The following is an 18,114-nucleotide window of genomic DNA, read 5'->3' on the forward strand; positions in this document are numbered from 1 at the left end:
TCTCCCCACGTGTCCCCTCCCCACTCTCTCTCCCTCCCTCTCCTCCCCCTCTCTCCCTACCTCTCCTCCATCCCTCTCTCTCTCCCTGCCTCTCCTCCCTCTCTCTCCCCACGTGTCCCCTCCCCTCCCTCCCTCTCTCTCCCCACGTGTCACCTCCCACTCTCTCTCCCTACCTCTCCTCCCTCCCCCTCTCTCTTCCCACGTGTCTCCTCCCTCTCTCTCTCCCTACCTCTCCTCCCCCTCTCTCCCTACCTCTCCTCCATCCCTCTCTCCCTACCTCTCCTCCATCCCTCTCTCTCTCTCCCTACCTCTCTTTTTTTACGATCAGAGGAAACAAGAAGATGCTCGGTGTAGTTGGCACTTTGCTCTGTTCATCATTTCGTTTTTTTAATGCTTTGCTTTATGTAACCCCCCCCTTTTAAATGAAAGACCCAAAAAAATTATTTTTTCTCCTTTCCCCTTCCCTCTCTCTCTACCCCCCTCTCTGCCCCCCCCCCTCTCTCTCTACCCCCCTCTCTGCCTCTCCTCTCTCTCTACCTCCTCTCCGCCCCCCCTCGCTCTCTGCCCCCTCTCTTCCTACTCCATTTGGCTCTCTCTCGCTCTCTTTTTTCTTTATAACTACGACAAGTGCTGCATCTGCACGCAGCCCTTCCCACAGTCAAACGGCCTCCGACGGGTAGCTTAGATCTGCACGCAGAGCTCTCCGTCATCTGCAACCGAGCACACGGCCTCCTCCAGTGCCCACTGCTCCTTGAAGGCCGGCACGGCGTGGGTCAGCCGCGCGTGGCGGAACTCCAGCCACACCCTGGCTCCGACCAGAGCGCGGAAGATGCCCAGGCTGCTGGCTGGACGTTGCCCCTCCAGGGCCACCTTCCTCGCCCTGTATATGGCGAGCTTGGCGTAGCCGAAGAGCACGTTGACCAGCTCCTGAAGATGTTGGGGTCCGTCGCCCTTCGGGTATCCAAAGATGAGGACCGTTGGGGAGAAGTGGAGGCTGAACCTTAGGAGGATGTTTCTCAGGACCTTGAACAGCGAGTCCAGGCTCTTGCACTCCACGTATTGGTGCGCCACCGTCTCCGCTTTACCGCAGAACCGGCACTCCGGGGACGTGTCGGTGAAGCGCGCCAGGGAGACGTTGGTGGTGACGGTGCCGTGGCCGATGCTCCAGCTGAGGTCGCCGATGCGGTTGTACGTCGGTCTGCAGTAGAGTTGCCTACAGCGAGGCCTCTCCGGAGAGACGCAGGGCAGGGCTCTCCTCCAGGCATGGTCCTTGTGGCTCCTCAGGGTGTCCTGTTGGTGAAACCGGACCATGTAGGAGTAGAGCACCTTCCTCTTTACATTTGCGAAGGCCACCACCGGTAGGTCTTCTAGCCGGCACAGGTTGTGATCCGCCTTCGTTTGTCGGCATTGGCGATGCAGTGGCACGACTGAGAGCTCCGGTGGAGGGGGATCGAGAGGGGCCTCGTCATCCCCAACGCCGATGGGGGACGTTCTCCCCGCTGCCGCTGAGAAGGCCCCCTTGGCTTCGGCCAGGATCCGGGCAGCCACCCGGAGCGACTGCAGCCCTGTCTTTGCGGCCACGTCTGCTGGTCCGAGCCACCGGCCCCGTGTTTCAGGCTCCACCAGATCTCCCATCCTGGTGAGCCGCGCGTTGGCGAGGCGCCTCTCCATGCCAGGGGTGGTGGTGGTGGATGGCAGCTTTGTCTGTGGGTTCCTGAGGATCGGTTCGAAGACCAGATCCTCGGCCGATCGCGGTTGGTTCAGCCTCCTGACGGCGAGGGAGCTCCACGTGTCCCCTCCCCACTCTCCCTCTCTTTTTTACGATCAGAGGAAACAAGAAGATGCTCGGTGTAGTCGGCACTTTGCTCTGTTCATCATTTCGTTTTTTTATGCTTTGCTTTATGTAAACCCCCCCTCCCCCTTTTAAATGAAAGACCCAACAAAATATTTTTTCTTCTTTTTTTCTGCTCTCCTTACCCCTTCCCTCTCTCTCTACCCCCTCTCTGCCCCCTCTCTTCCTACTCCATGTCGCTACCTCTCCTCCCTCTCTCTCTCGAAACCTCTCCTCCCTCTCTCCCTCCATGTATCCTCCCTCGCCTCTCCTTCTCTCTCAACCCCCCCTCTCACGTCTCTCCCTCTCCGTGTCTCTCCCTCCGCTCTCTTTTTTTTACGATCACAGGAAACAAGAAGATGCTCGGTGTAGTCGGCACTTTGCTTCGTTCATCATTTCGGGTTTTTTTTGCAATGCTTTATGTGCCCCCCCCCCCCCACTCCTTTTTTAAATGAAATATTTCACGAAAGATTCTCTACACACGTCCACCCCCATTATCCCCACTTCTGACCCTCCTCATACCTGCGAATATCTTATCTCCAAACTCCTTTCTTTCTCTCCCACTCGTTTATTCAAACGTTCACACTCCGTCTCACACGCCCTCTACTCCCCGCACACACAACATTATTATTATTAGAACATATGTGCGCGAAGAGTGACCAGCATCATGCCCGGCCGCCTTTGTCTCTCCAGTGCCGCTGCTGCTCCTGCCGCTCTTCACGCTCGTAGTGCCAGGTATTTAATTCGTGTAAGGCTAAGTCGACCTAGCGGAGTCCCAGAGCAGGTTTTGGATACCACGTGTCAACACCGAATCGGAACCCAGGTGGCCAAGGACCACGAGATCCACTGCGCCACGACTCCACACAAAACAAACTAAAGACAAAGGTCCCCCGTATAGCCTTATCATACGGTTGGGGCAAGTGCTGCTTGTGAACATCTGGGTGGGTGGCCAGCACCAGGCCCGGCCGCCTTTGTCTCCCCAGTGGCGATGTTTGCAAAGCGCACCAGGTACTCATTTGAGGCCTGTGTCGACCTACACTCACCCTCTGACAACTCACCAGCCCTCTCACACAAACACTCTTAACAACATGCATACAAACAGCCTCCACCAAGTCGCTTGTGCCAGGCTAGGTGCACTTTTAATTCCACGTGAAGTGTGGAAGGCTACCTGCTGGGCTTGGCAATAGGTCAACGAGACAGACCCCAGGTGGTGTGGGTTGACTGGTTGAGATGACTGACAGATGCGCCACCTGTGCTCCCCACTGTGACAACTCAAGTGTTTTTTGGCAAGTTCTGTTAGCGAGCACCTATAGAAATCCGGCACGGCACGCGCGAGAGTGGCTAGCACCACACCCGGCCGCCTTTGTCTCCCCAGCGGCGCGATGTTTACACACTTGAGGCTGAGTCGCCACGCTCTCTCACGCTCCCCCCCCCTTCTCACTCTCTCCCCACCTTAATGCACATTGCCTCGACGCCTCTCCCCACCCCCCATCTCCCTCCCTCTCACTCTGTCCCTCCTCTCCGCTAACTCCCATCACTCAACGCAGCACGCAGCAGCCGCTCGCTCCGCTCTCCATCTCAACCCCCCTCTCCTCCATCTCCCTCGTGTGTGGTCGCCTCCTAGTGGCCTCGCGGGGCACAGCCCACGCACGCTCATAGCCTGGCTCAATGAGCACGCAGGAGCGTCTCGAACGCCGCGTGTACAACACATCCTCCTGCGGGGGGGAGCCGGTAGGAACGTTGGGTTGCTCGGTCAATGGCCAGGGTCAACAACGGCGGCACCACGTGGTGTATTCCGCACAATATGCCCGACTGTGAGGGCGGGCACAAGCCGGCGTGAGTAGGTTAAACGTTGAGTTTTAGAAGGGCACCACGGGGTGGCCAGCCCCTCCCCACCCAGCCCCACCCCTCCCACCCCCCACCCAGCCCCTCCCCACCGAGCCCCACCCCTCCCACCCCCCACCCAGCCCCACCCAGCCCCTCCCCACCCTCCCCACCCAGCCCTTCCCCACCCAGCCCCTCCCCACCCTCCCCTCCCCACCCAGCCCCTCCCCACCCTGCCCCTCCCCACCCAGCCTCACCCTCCCCACCCTCCCCTCCCTACCCTCCCCTCCCCACCCAGCCCCTCCCCACCCTCCCCACCCAGCCCCACCCTCCCCACCCTGCCCCTCCCCTCCCCTCAGTTTTAATCTTGATGATGTAAAAGTCCATAGCTCCAGTGGCGTCCCTAAGGGGCCGTCCATAAATGACGTCACGCGATTTTGGACGTTTTTTGACCCCCCCCTTCGTCACACGACGTCACAAAAAGTCAGACCCCCCTTAAATATGACGTCACAAAGCTCTGCCCCCCCCCCCAAAAAATATAAAACATGCTTCAAACCGCTTTAAACTATTGTCATTGTAGCGCGCATTTAATGTGGCGCTGCATTCTGATGGTGTAGGAGAAAACATTTATTAAAAAGTCGTCTATTTAATTAAGGAGAACGTGTTGTCTATATTTATTTAAAGTTGAGCATTTTGATGTGACGCCACATTTCTCACCCCCCCCCCCCTTCATCACACATCGTCACAAATGTCTGACCCCCCCCCCAGGTGCGTGACGTCATTTATGGACGGCCCCTAATATCTTAAGGAAGAGCGTTCCAGACGGCCGCAGAATCGCATCTGAAAGCGCGCGATGCAGTGACCCTCATTGTTTGATGGCTCAGCCAAAAGCCGCTTCTGCTGCTGCTACCGCGAGGATGATGGCCCGAGTTTGCGTGATGGTTTCTGCTCTTTGACGAGATCAGCGAAGTATCGTTCATGTGCGGCACCCAGGTTGTGTGCAAGGGACCGTCCATAAGTGACGTCACGCACCTCGGGGGGGGGGGGGGGGTCAGACATTTGTGACGATGTGTGACGAGGAGGAGGGGGGGGGGGTTTGAGAAATGTGACGTCACATCAAAATGCGCAACTTTAAATAAATATAGACAACACGTTCTACTTAATTAAATAGACTTTTTTTAAAATAAATGTTTTCTCCTGCAACATCAGAGTGCAGCGCCACATTAAATACGCACTACAATGTCAATAGTTTAAAGCGATTTGAAGCATGTTTTATTTGGGGGGGGGCAGATCTTTGTGACGTCATATTTAAGGGGGGGTCTGACTTTTTGTGACGTCGTGTGACGAAGGGGGGGGGGTCAAAAATCGTCCAAAATCGCGTGACGTCATTTATGGACGGCCCCTTACGCTTAGGATATGGCTACAGTTTAACCGCGAAGCAGAGGTGCAGCGAGGGTTGGGCTGATGTTCACTGCATGTGTAATGGTTGAGATTATCTGATGACTTTTAGAAGTCCACAAACTTGTCTATACACATCTAGCAGTTTAACACGTGATGATGCTAGTTGTAATTACTGGCGAAACGTCGTACTCAGATTGTAAATGTTGTGGATTTACTCTCCAAGGCACTGGTGTGTTGTACTAGTACCGAATTGGCATGTTCTGTTTACGTAAAAACCCTTTCTAATTGGCTGTGTCGGGTGGTGGCGGGGTTAACGACACATTTATATTTACGCGATCTAACCTAAAAAAAAACACCTGTATTATGGAATGTTTGCTAAGTATGGAGATGCGTTTGTCAAAAGCGATACAACACAATGCGTACGTTTCATTGTCTTTTACAAGTTAGGAAATGTTCCGCTGACAACTGGCAGGGTAACGTCTTGCCATGTAACGCGTTCCATTAGGTTTCCATGAGAGGTCTCATCTTAGGTAATCCATGAAAGGCAATAAACGTTAAAATCCACACACAAATCGTCATTTGCTTTGTTGCACACTTATGCATCCCACACACGCAAATCGAGACTTTCATTTCGTGGTACGGTATACTTCGATGCGTTCACCACGGAGATGGAGCGATGGGCTCTGGTTGCGTGCAGGCGATAACCCAACCCAGCGCAAGTATGCAACGTTGAGCCAGCGTTGGCCCAACGTCAATCGACCACCATTGCATGTTCACTGGTAAGTGGATTACCGGTAAGTATGGAGCGGTGGGGCGCCGTTGGTCCAACGGTGCTATCCAAATGCCAATGGCGGGCCCACCGTTCCATGTTTACTGGATTCGTGCTGTAGTAATAGGTTTTTACCCTTTTATCTGGCACCAAAACTTACACCTTTATACGAGGATCATGTTTGCAATAACCACAACACAAGCAGTCAAAATGCAAACAAAAAGAGACAGCTTTGATAATGATATGCACTGTCCTTGAAATTGATTGGTCCACACCCGAGACGGCTTTTCTTATAACCTAGTCTCCACTGGTGTTGGACCAGATGACGCCAAAAGGCATGCAACTCAAAAACAGCGCACTATCGGAGTATTGAAAGCTCGGGGTAAGCCTTTACATTATGAGACCTCCTTTGCCAGTAACAAGATATAGTAATAGGTTTTTACCCTTTTATCTTGTTACTGGCAAAGGAGGTATCATAATGTAAATGCTTACCCCGAGCTTTCAATACTCTGATAGTGCGCTGTTTTTGAGTTGTACGCCTTTTGGCGTCATCTGATCCAACACCAGTGGAGACTAGGCTCTAAGAAAAGCCGTCTCGGGTGTGGACCAATCAATTTCAAGGACAGTGCCAATATCATTATCAGAGTTGTCTCTTTTGTTTGCATTTTGACTGTTTGTGTTGTGGTTATTGTAAACATGATCCCTTGTATAAAGGTGTCAGTTTTTGTGCCAGATAAAAGGGTAAAAACCTATTACTATATCTTACTACTGGCAAAGGAGGTCTCATAATGGATTCATACTCTTTGGTTCTTTCGGTAAAGTCACGTAGGATTAGAATAAATTAAATAACGACGTTTCGGGCGCAACACAAGCGCCCGTCACCAGGTGGGACAACCACAGCAAGAAACAATTTCAGTGGACTTCAGCAATTGTTTCTTGCTGTGGCAATTGCTGAAGTCCACTTAAATTTTTTCTTGCTGTGGTTGTTCCACCTGATGACGGACGTTTGTGTTGCGCCCGAAACGTCGTGATTTAATTTATTTTATACCCTACGTGACTTCACCGAAAGAACCAAACAGTATGGATCCCTGCAGTCACGAAAACTTCAAATCTAGATTGTTTACTGGATTGTTACATCGCAGGACCGTGAGAAACGGTGACAACTTGGTGTGGCCTTCCTTCGGCAGTGGATCGATCATGACTGATGATATTTGGTGGTAGAATATAAACAGAGCAGTAGTCTGTTGGGTGCTTATTAGGAAATGTAAAACTCAAATGCCAACGTCTACCTTGATTTAACAGCAGTTGACAGTTTAAACCACTCTAGGGCAATGGTTGGATATACCAACTACCGCTGCTGGGTCTGCATGCGAATCAATGGTGCCACACATTCAATGGTTACAGTTCACCGTGTGCTGCTAATCCACATGTCAACGTTGCCATGAGCTCAATAATTTCTCCTAAAAGCAGTGGTGACATTGAACATCAGTCAACCCTGCCACATGAGTTTGGCTTTGTGCTGCATCGCTCACAGATATATATTTTTTATTGTAATGATTATTTCAAAGCTTCCCTTCTGTTGCAATGGCAAAACAAATGTTGGTAATTTATGACAGTACTACTCGTCTCCTGTTAAGTGCAATAACTTTTTTTTAAATCAATGGTATATGAAGAAAACCACATTTAATGGGTAAATGTTTGTCAGAAAAGCACGCAAGTCCGTTATAGTACGTCAGGTACTTTTTATTTACAAATATTTTTGTAAAAAGATTTTTCACATTTAGGTTTCACACCATGAGTAGGCCTCAGCTCTCCTCCTAGAACTTCTGTCCAATTCAGGTGAGCTCACTGGGAAGCGGTGTCGAGGCGAGAAGGGGAGGGTATGTTCTGCTTTTGGGCCTAGTCAGCAAAAAATATTTATGCTCGACGTCCAGTAAAAAAAGAATTACAGCATTCGTAAATAACTCTTGCCGCAAACATCAGAACCATTGGCATTGGTTTAGGCGGCCATGCCTTGCTTACGATGCTCTGTAAAGTAGATATCGGTCTAATATAGCCTCAATAAATGCTATTGTGCAGCATTGATCTGGAAGTAGGCCCATATTCCTGGAGTGATTCATTTCAACCACCCCATTTCCCAACGTATTTAATTTATTAATGCAATAATTTGCTGAAGCAGCCAAAAGAAGCATTTTTATTGTGAGTGGCTGAGAAAAATAACATATATTCACATTCACACCATGCCTGTGCGTGTTTGTGCATGCGTATGCGCTTGTGTGTATCGGCGTATGTGCGGGCCTATGCATTAAATGCGAGCATAGGCGTGTCCGCGTGCGTACTCGTGTGTACGCATTTGTGTACACGTGTGCGCCAGTGTATGTGTAAGCATAAGCGCGGTGTTTGCATGTGAGTATTGTATGTATGTGTTGTGATTGTGTAAGGTTACACGGGGGATCTTTGTCTTAGTTGCTATGTGGGGAGCGGCAGTGTCGTGGTTAGCTCGCTGTGCTACAAAGCCGGTGACCCGAATTCCGATTCCCGCTCACGGCCAACACCAGTGACGATTATCTGAACTGGTCCTGGGCCTCCCTCAAGGTCGCGTCAGCCTCAAATGAATACCTGGTGCAATGTGAACATCGCCGTTGGGGAGAAAAAGATGGCCGGGTGTGGTGCTGGCCACCCACCCTCTCATGTACCGTAGCGGCCTTCATAGGTCATGTCTAACAGCACTTGCCCCAACAGTCTGTAAAGGCTTTACAGGGGATCTGTGTCTTTGTCTTTGCGTTCGCACGCGAGTGTGTATGTGTGCGATTATGCGAGTGTGTGAGTATGTATGCGAGTGTGTGAGTATGCATGCGAGTACATGAGTGTGTGTGTCGGTCGGTGACCACTAGCTCTCCGCCTTCTCCACCCGCGAGGCCTCGGCCTCCGCTCTCTGCTGCTTCTCATGCTGCCGCTGCTTCCTCTCGGCCGCCGTAATCGTCATTGGGTGCAGCGGCAGGAACCCCGAGAGGCCTGCGTTGAGCGAAGGGGAGCAAACGGGATCGGGGTGAGTGAGAGGAGACCCCTCCCTTGCTCACAGCGACTCTCACCCTCCCCCGCCCACCACTGCAACCTGCTTTGTTCACAATCAGGCTGTCAGTAGAACTTCTGCCGGCAGCAGAGCTCCCAAAATGCTGCGCCTATGGAACAGTGCTAGGGCAAGGCGGGAACAAGCATGGGGCGCGCAGGAAGGAGGTAGAAGAAGAGGTTGCGGCGAGAATGTGGAAAGTAGGGGAAGGCATGAAGGAAGCAAGGGAAAAAACAGCAAGCAGAGGAGAGGAGCAAGGGAAGCAAAGGGAGCAGGGAGAACGTTGGGAGTGCGAATCGTGGAGTAAAGACTTTGAAGCAGGGAACAGCAAAGAAGAGGCAGGGGGAATTAGAAGGAGTGGCCAGGCAGGGAGGCAGAGGGAACGTAGAGCGTAAAGATCGCAGGGAGAGGCAGGGAGTAGCCGGGAGGCAGAGGGAACGGGGCAGAGGAGAACTTGGAGCACGGAGAGCGCTGATGGCTCGGGGGCGGGGGGTGGGGAATGAGAACGCACCGAGCAGCTTGGCGACGGGCGTGGAGAGCTGAGCGCCCGACGCGAGCCAGTAGGAGATGCGCTCCAGGTTCACCCCCACGAGGCGCTGGCCCCAGGCGTTGGGCATGGGGTCGTACGTGCCGACCTGCCGCGCCGGAGGAGCGAAGCTCAGCACGGGCGCACGCAGCCACGGTGTGCGCGTGCCCATGCAGGAGATAGCGGCGACAGTGCCAACGATAATAGCGTATTTTTTCTTTTGTATGGCAAGGGGAGTCATGTTGAGGTTGCTGAGTGAGCCCGGGGACAGCGTTATGTTGAATGTCTGAAATGCTGCCAGCGAATGATCAAAATGAACCGTGGTGTTACTATGTGGTCCATGGTTTGAATTTGCTCACCACAGTCGCACTGCGGATTATTCGCAAGTGTCCATCGGTGTAAGAGACAGTCGCATCTGGCGTGTGATGTTCTGAATTCATGATGATGGACGTGAAGATGATGGTAATCATGATGGTGGAGACGGTGGAATTGTCAATATTGGTGATGACGGTGGTGACGATGTGAATAATGACGATGGAGAACTGAGTGATGGTGGTGGTGACGATATTATGTTAATAATGGTGCCGGTGATGGTGGCGATGGCGATACTGATGCTGCTTTTTCCCATTACGATGTTAGAACCAGTGATGATGCCGGTGATGACGGTAATGGCAGTGCTGATGTTGCTGGTGATGCGGGTACCTGCTCCAGGTAGGGTGCATCACGGGCACGCTTGTTGAACATCGTGACGATGTTGTAAACCGGGCGATTAGTACAGCCGCCCAGCGCCATGCGAATAACGATGTGACCGCTCACGTAGCGACGGGACAGCGCCAAGCCTACACGTCCAGACACCGACCGACACAGTTCGTCAAAGCACTCATCAGCACACTCTAACAACACACTCGTCACACCCCACCTACACACTCATCGTCACACCCTCCCAACACGGTTCATCGTCACACTCCACCAAGGCAGCTCGTCCACACACTCATCCTCAGATCCCCACCAACACACTAAATCGTCACACTCCAACACAGCTCGTCACACTCATCATCACATCCCATCGCAACACATAATACACCACATCGCAACACATTATTAGCACACTCAATATACTCAATTCAACAGACTAATTAACAACACACCTCATCCCAGGTCAACACTCATTACCAACATGCCATAAACACACTCAATACACTGAAACCCACTAATAATAAAAACACTCATTACCACACCTGATCAGCACACGAGATGACATAACCGCTTGTACAAAGACACGTCCACGCAGAACACGGCACACTCGCAGTCGCAGCTTCATGAACGCATACTTTGCTGAACACATTCAAAAAACAATCAATATCCATTATACTCATCACACTCTTCAACTTAGTATATTGATACATTCGCACTCAACGCCGCAACCTCTTCAACTAACCGGGCAACAGCTGCTCACATAACGCAACATCGCCACACCTGCACATACATACAAAGACGAACAAATACAAAGATCCCACCCCTCACAGCCATTAACAGAATGTCAGGGCAAGTGCTGTTGGCGAGCACCTATGAAGGCCGGCATGGCACACGAGGGGGTGGGTGACCAGCACCATGCCTGGGCACCTTTGTCTCCCCAATACACACTGCACCAGGTACTCATTTAAAGCTAAGTCGACCTAGGGGAGCTCCAAGACCAGTTCAGATATTCATCAGCAATGTTGGCCGTGAGAGGGAATCAAACAGGGTTCATCAGATTCGTAGGGTAACACGTTAATCATTGCGCCACCGCTCCCCGCGTATGTGTGCACCTCTTCACCACTCTTGATGACGTTCATAATCAGGGGGCGGAACAAGTCGAGTCCCTAGATTCTATGCATTTCATCTGTATGGAGTGATGATTTTATTCCCAAATCAAATGTATATATTGTTTTCTTCCCATCAGTCAATTAAGAGTGAATCTGATTGGTAATATATTTTTTGGTTCAGAAACACATAATTTAGTGATCTGGCAACATTTTTGTCGCGTAACCCTCCACCACCCGACGGGTGGATACGCGTTTAACGCGCCAATTATTACCGTTTCAGCTCGCACTAGAAAATGCTAAACATGTCACAACCAAATTTAGCAATGACTTTTGGATACTTTTTTTGATATCATTATTCAGGATTACATTCACGAACATGTATTTAACGTGCAATAATCTAACAGTTCACAACACACGTGATTCGATCTCTATTTCTCAACACTGCCTCTAGTGGCTGCCGGGGTTATACGAACCATGGCCTACACACAGCGGTACCCAACAGTTTTAGCACCAGGGACCGGTTTCGTGGAAGACAATTTTTTTCACGGACCGGGGGGGGTGGGGAGGGGTTCATCATTGGGTCTTTCCCCCTTTTTCAAAGAAGCTCTCCAGCGACGTTTGTTTGTTACTCATTGTGGCTACTAGGGGTTAGAGCTCATGGGCTTAACAACACTGTGACTGAGACGAGTGGGCAGTGCGGGAAAGAGGCGCGGATGGAAGTGGTGAATAATAAAATAATGGGGGCGGGTTCCACGCGTGGACTCACCGCTCTCACCTCCTGCTGCTACTGTGCGGCCCGGTTCCTAACAGGCCACGGACCGGTACCGGTCCGCGGCCCGGGGGTTGGGGACCCCTGGCATCGAAACACAGTCGAGTTTTGTGAATCTAATATAATATACAGTACTCTAATCGATTCTTACATGCGGCATTCCGCGCATGTATCTTTTAAGTGTAAGAATCGCTTTAAACTCGACCTAAAACGTAGGTTCTCAAGCCAATGTAATGATCCTTGCTCAATTTCCGAACTCTTTTCACTCCCCAATGCTGAAGGCAGTTCTAGCGAAACATTGTCCGGACACTGATGTCGTTAAAACTTTTATGCCACCAGTCATAAGTCACTACCAGTGGAACGTGCGCACCAAATAGTTAAAATGTCGTGGATTACTCTCCAAAACACAGGGTGGCGTGCTGAAGTTGTTTTCTCGTGACAACTTAATTAACTTCCTGTGTCAGGTGGTGGAGGGTTTACGACACACATTTAAACTCCCGCAATCTGACCCTAAGAAATAGGTTATGAATCTTATTGGTCGCGAAATCCTTAGTGTTACATTTTTTTAATTCAGCCACTGGTGAGCGGGAAGCTTTATTGGTCACAATTTGATTATCACATTGGCACGTATAAATAATATCTTTGTGAACGTGGCAATCTTGTCGGGTGGTGGAGGGTTAATGAAAATAATTTTGGAATAATACCACCATGTGGCCAAACACGATGGGAACAAAACATCGGTCAAATGTTTTCAAAATTAACTTTCGTTCAACAATCCCTTCATTACGGGCCTACTGAATGACGTTTATTGTTCCGCTGATGATGGATGGTACTCATGTAGATGGCGCTGATAACGAAGATGACGGTGATGGTGTCAATGCTGTTGAAACTGTTGCTGGGAGCGGCAATCCGATTTCGATTCCCGCTCACGGCCACCACCAGTTATGATTATTTGAACCGGTCCTGGGCCTCCCCTAGGTCGACTCAGCTTCAAATGAGTACCTGGTGTGGTGTGTGAACATCCCCACTGGGGAGACAAAGGCGGCCGGGCGTGGTGCTGGCCACCCACCCCCTCGTGTATCGTTCCGGCCTTCATAGGTGCTGCCCGCTAACAGCACTTGCTCCCAACAGTCTGTTCAGGCTATACGGGGGATCTTTGTCTTTGGTGAATACGACTCTCGCCTCCATCACTGAACCCACCACACCCGGGAATCCAACCCAGCTCCTCACCTAGGTGCACCATGGTCACCTTCTTCCTTGTGTCTCTCTCTTCCCGCTGCACCGACCCTGTACAGCAGCAGCAACAACAACAGCGATTACACAGTACCAACAACTCTCATCCTCTTCCAAAGGGTCCTCTAGCCTATGTCGTCAAAGTAGGCCCAGGAATCCTCTCCCTCTATCGGGGAGCTGTGTAGGGCTCCCTCTAGTGGAGGGAGGTCAAACTCGATTTGGTGCTTTCGTGACTGCAGGAATTAATCTTTTTTTTTCGGTAAAGTCACGTACGTTATGTAATTTTATTTTTTCTTATTTCTACGCGACTTTACCGAAAAAACCCGAAGATTGGAGGGAGGTCCTTTCGCCAGCATAGGCGTGAAACACCTTCAATGAAACCTTTGCGACCTTCACCATTTATGGAACCGTGTTGGGGTAAAGTGTGGGGACTCCCACCTCTAACCGAGACGTCCGGTTGTAGCAATGGAAGAGGAGCCGGTAAGGTCACCAATACCAATACCCGCCATTCGCCACCACGTGACGGTGCCGCCACCACGGCGCCTGTGCCAGGCCACGTGCACTTTGAGGCCACGTGAAGTTGTCGAAGGCTCGCCGACAGGGAAGTTCACAGGGCAGACCCAGGTGGTGCCATTGGTTGACTGCTGTGCCAGGCTAGGTGCAGGAGGAGGTCACCAGACAGACCCACGTGGTGCCATTGATTGACTGCTGTGCCAGGCTAGGTGCAGGTCACCGGACAGACCCAGCAGGTGCCATGGGTTGACTGCTGTGCCAGGCTAGGTGCAGGAGGAGATCACCGGACAGACCCACGTGGTGCCATTGGTTGACTGTGCCAGGCTAGGTGCAGGTCACCGGACAGACCCAGGTGGAGCCATTGGTTGACTGCTGTGCCAGGCTAGGTGCAGGTCACCGGACAGACCCAGGTGGAGCCATTGGTTGACTGCTGTGCCAGGCTAGGTGCAGGAGGTCACCGGACAGACCCAGCAGGTGCCATGGGTTGACCGAATGACATGACTGGCTGATGCACGCAGCTGTGCCTCCCGACTGTGCCAACTTTCTTTTTCATTTTATCCTCCCGGCACTCCGCTCGTTGTTGTGAGCGTCGCTCCTCTGCCCTCAGTTGCTGTTGCGCCCTTCACGAGCCTCCTCCTCCACAGAGGCCGATCTTGACCCCCGCGGGGTACCACTCAGCTCCACTCAGCTCCACGTCCTCGCCGCACCTCATCAGCTCCACCTCTTTTCCGGCCCCCGTGTCGGGGCCCCGTTCAGCGCCCCCCTCTTAAGCGGCCGAAACAGAAGTTGCCTCGCAGTAGGCCGCGCGCGCACAACACCTCGTCTCGTCTCTCGTCTCTCTCTGGACTCCTAAGCCAGAGCTTCCTTCCAAGCAGCGGCGTGAGCACGCCATTGCAGGGGCTGCGCCTGGGCGGCAGCCGCCCGCGTTGGGGAGGCCCCCGCGTGCCCCCACACCCCCCCAGGACCCCCTAGGCCTCAACGCCTCCCCAAACACCGCACCGGTGCCCAAGCAATGAAGGAGGGAAACCCCCCCCCCCCCTCTCACCCACACATCACACCCACACCACGTACAGCTATTTAGTTTAATTAACAGACTCAACGACAACGCCTCACCTGGAGCGAGCCGGGCTCGGGCCGAGAGACGGAGGAGGCCGCGGCGTGCCCGGGCCGAGTCCTCAATGACAACGGCGGGCGGGTGGAGAAGAGGGGAGTGACGGCGATGAATATTCATGAGCGTGACGTCACAGACCCGCCCCCTCCCCCCGGGGCCTCGTTAATTATTCATGAGCTCCCTCCCCCGCCCCCCGCGCGCCGCCGCCGCTAACGCAACGCGTGGCTTTCAAAAACTCGACTTCGTCGTGATCGCAGCAAATTCAAATTCGCTGGGTCCCTCGGTAAAATCACGGAGATCGTTTCAAAGGACGTTTCGATCGCAACGCAAAGCGTTCGTCATCAGGGAGAGCTCTTTCCTGACTACGGTTGCGCATGATGACAAGCTTTTTATTATTGGAAATGGTTCCAATAAAAAAAGCTTGTTATTTAGCCGCGCGATGCCACGGCAAAGGGGGAGTCGAGTGAAGGTTGTCATGGAAAATAACATTTAAAAGGAAAGGGAAGAGAGAAGGTAAGGATTGGGGAATAAATGGGGCGCCCATAAATGACGTCACGCGATTTTGGACGATTTTTGACCCCCCTCCCTCGTCACACGGCGTCACAAAAAGTCAGACACCCCCCCTCAAATATGACGTCACAAAGCTCTGTCCCCCCCACCCCCCCAAAAAAATATAAAACATGCTTCAAATCTCTTTAATCTATTGACATTGTAGTTCGTATTTAATGTGCCGCTGCACTCTGATGTAGGAGAAAACATTTATTAAAAAGTCTATTTAATTAAGTAGAACGTGTTGTCTATATTTAAGGTTGCGCATTTTGATGTGACGTCACATTTTTCAACCCCCCCCCCCCTCTCGTCACACATCGTCACAAATGTCTGCCCCCCCCCTAGGTGCGTGACGTCATTTATGGACGGCCCCCTAAGAGGCAAAGGATTCAAATGGATCGGAAAATCGGAAGTAAAAAGGGGGTCAAGAAAGATGAGGTTCGTGCGAGGATACGGACGGGGCTTGACGCTGCTGCTGCTGCATGAAGGAGCAGCGTCTGTTATCACAGCAGGCTGGGTTCAGTGTGTGGGGGGGGTAGCCATACACACTCAAGTCACGCGGTTCACGGGAGGCTCGAACTGATTTGGAGAGAGATATATATATTCTTGGTTCTTTCGGTAAAGTCACGCGGAAGGGAAACAAATAAAAGAATAAAAATATAAACCAATAGACGAGAGTAGAGGGAGATTCAGAGTGGGGTGGCCACAACACAGAAGCCACGTGATCTACGGGAGGCTTTAGCTGGCCACATTGGTGGGTTAAATCCCGACCCTGACCGCCTGCTGTATATTTGGGAGTTTGCGTGTGTCTCTCTCCCTGTGGTCGCCTGGAATTTTTCTCCGGGTCCTCCGGTTTTTTTCCCGCCACATTACAAAACGTGCTTTTAGAGTGTTTAGCTGCTATACATTTCCACGCGATAAGCCACTTTGTCGCTTCTGAAAACGAGATGTAGCTCAGTGAGCCTTGCCTGGTAAAAAAAAACGTTTAGTTTGGTTTTAGAGACATAGATAAGGGAATGGATTCAGTGGGGGTGACCACACACAGAAGCCACGTGATTTACGGGAGGCTTGAGTCGATTTAAATATATATACACTGGATGTTATCACCCATTCATAGTTGTACGTTTATCCAATACAATCTCAGGAAACGGTCTTCTGCCGTGAATAATGTTGTACTTTGCGGGGTTTTTTTTAGTTGTAAATAGTTTTATTTATATATTCGTTTAGAACTCGCGTTTGTGAGATTGGATGACCAAACTATTCTTACCGAGTCGAATGCTTTTTTTTTAATCGGCCACAAAGGTCATGAACGAGACGCTTTGCACTCCAGATAATTTAATAATTTAGCCCTCACATTGATTAACGTTTGCAACATATTAAAATGTCTCGTGTGATGGTGTTTTTTTTTGTTATTGCATCGCACGACTGGGGTTTGCAATCACTTCCTGTGCCGAGTATGTTGATGACAGAGACCTATCGGACGATCCGGGGGTTGTCCGTGAGAATCGAGTCCATCACGTTGCTTCATTCACCACCTGGGTTCCTTGCCATGTGCACTTTATAAGACTCCTTTTCGATAAAAGTCATGCCTCCGTTTGTATGTTGAACTTCTTACCGTACGTATAGCCAGCCGTAGCAACCACGTAGCCAGCCGTGCTAATCGGAGGTGCCTCTGCGAGCAATCTCGAGTCTACAGACAGACATTCTTCTATTTCATTCCTCTTGATAAAGAGCTGTGAATTGAAATGAAAGAACGCAGACAAGAGAGAAGCAGAGCACAGATAAGCCCATCGCTAATGGACCGCGGGTCACTTGGAGTGGCAGTGGTGGCACAGAACAGCAGTTGGTCAAAGAGTGCTGCTGCATTTTATTATTTTAAACATAAACATGCTTCATAGTTATTCTTAGCTCTTTTGGTAAAGTCACGTTGAAGGGAAACAATAAAATAATAAAATATATATAAAACAATAACAAAAAATTCTCACGTTTCGACCATAACACAAACGGTCGTCATCAGGTGTGTCGGTTTGTGTTATGGTCGAAACGTCGTGAGAATTTTTTGTTTTATATATATTTTATTATTTTATTGTTTCCCTTTCAACGTGACTTTACCGAAAGAGCTAAGAATATGAATTACTGCAGTCACGAAAGCTTTAAATCAAAATTTATGCTTCATAGTTGTTGTTTTTTATACTCTAGGTAACGTCATTAATGATGCATGATCATGATGTGAAACAGCTTGAAAGCCCAGTAATTATTCATAACCTGGGAGTGTGTCCCAGGGATGATGCGAACAGATCCACGGACTCGAAGGCCATGGATCCGAGTCGTGAGTCTGTCTCAGGAGCTCATAATGGCCGTGTCAGCAGAGGCTGAGCCAGGGCCTCAGTGTTTGGGTATCGGCTCATAATGGTTGTGTCTTGGACTACGAGATTCACAATAATGATCTTTGTCCATCCAGGAATGCATGACCCGGTCTTGAGACCTTTTTTCAGGAGCGTTCTGCATTGCGATGTTTGTTCAATTTCATCAACGAAATTCGTCTCCAGTGAGCTCTTAGATCACCTCAAAAGCGATTACCAATTTTAAACTTCAATGACTGATAAGTCATCGTTATAACCATGGATGTAATTAGCATCAGAACATTGTACTCTAACTTGCTATTATCCTATTTATTTTCACCTCCATTGTAAATATTTCCATCACCATAATT

The 18,114-nt window shown here is 50.7% G+C and overlaps 1 protein-coding gene across 1 annotated transcript; it reads right to left on the reverse strand.

Annotated features, from left to right (window-relative positions):
• Positions 1-7,547: 7,547 nt before the first annotated feature.
• Positions 7,548-15,000, reverse strand: MRPS16 (mitochondrial ribosomal protein S16). Its single transcript, XM_032946850.2, has 5 exons — positions 14,855-15,000; positions 13,226-13,282; positions 10,124-10,260; positions 9,407-9,530; positions 7,548-8,840 (listed from the first exon to the last, which is right to left on the reverse strand). Exons 1-5 carry the CDS (start codon positions 14,970-14,972, stop codon positions 8,716-8,718), a joined length of 561 nt encoding a protein of 186 aa, XP_032802741.2. The 5' UTR covers positions 14,973-15,000; the 3' UTR covers positions 7,548-8,715.
• Between the last annotated feature and the right edge of the window lie 3,114 nt (positions 15,001-18,114).

The sequence above is a fragment of the Petromyzon marinus genome, chromosome 5 (genome assembly GCF_048934315.1).
Source record: "Petromyzon marinus isolate PM22_M1 ecotype Great Lakes invasive population chromosome 5, UKy_Petmar_22M1.pri1.0, whole genome shotgun sequence".
In the NCBI taxonomy this organism is placed as follows: Eukaryota; Metazoa; Chordata; class Hyperoartia; order Petromyzontiformes; family Petromyzontidae; genus Petromyzon; species Petromyzon marinus.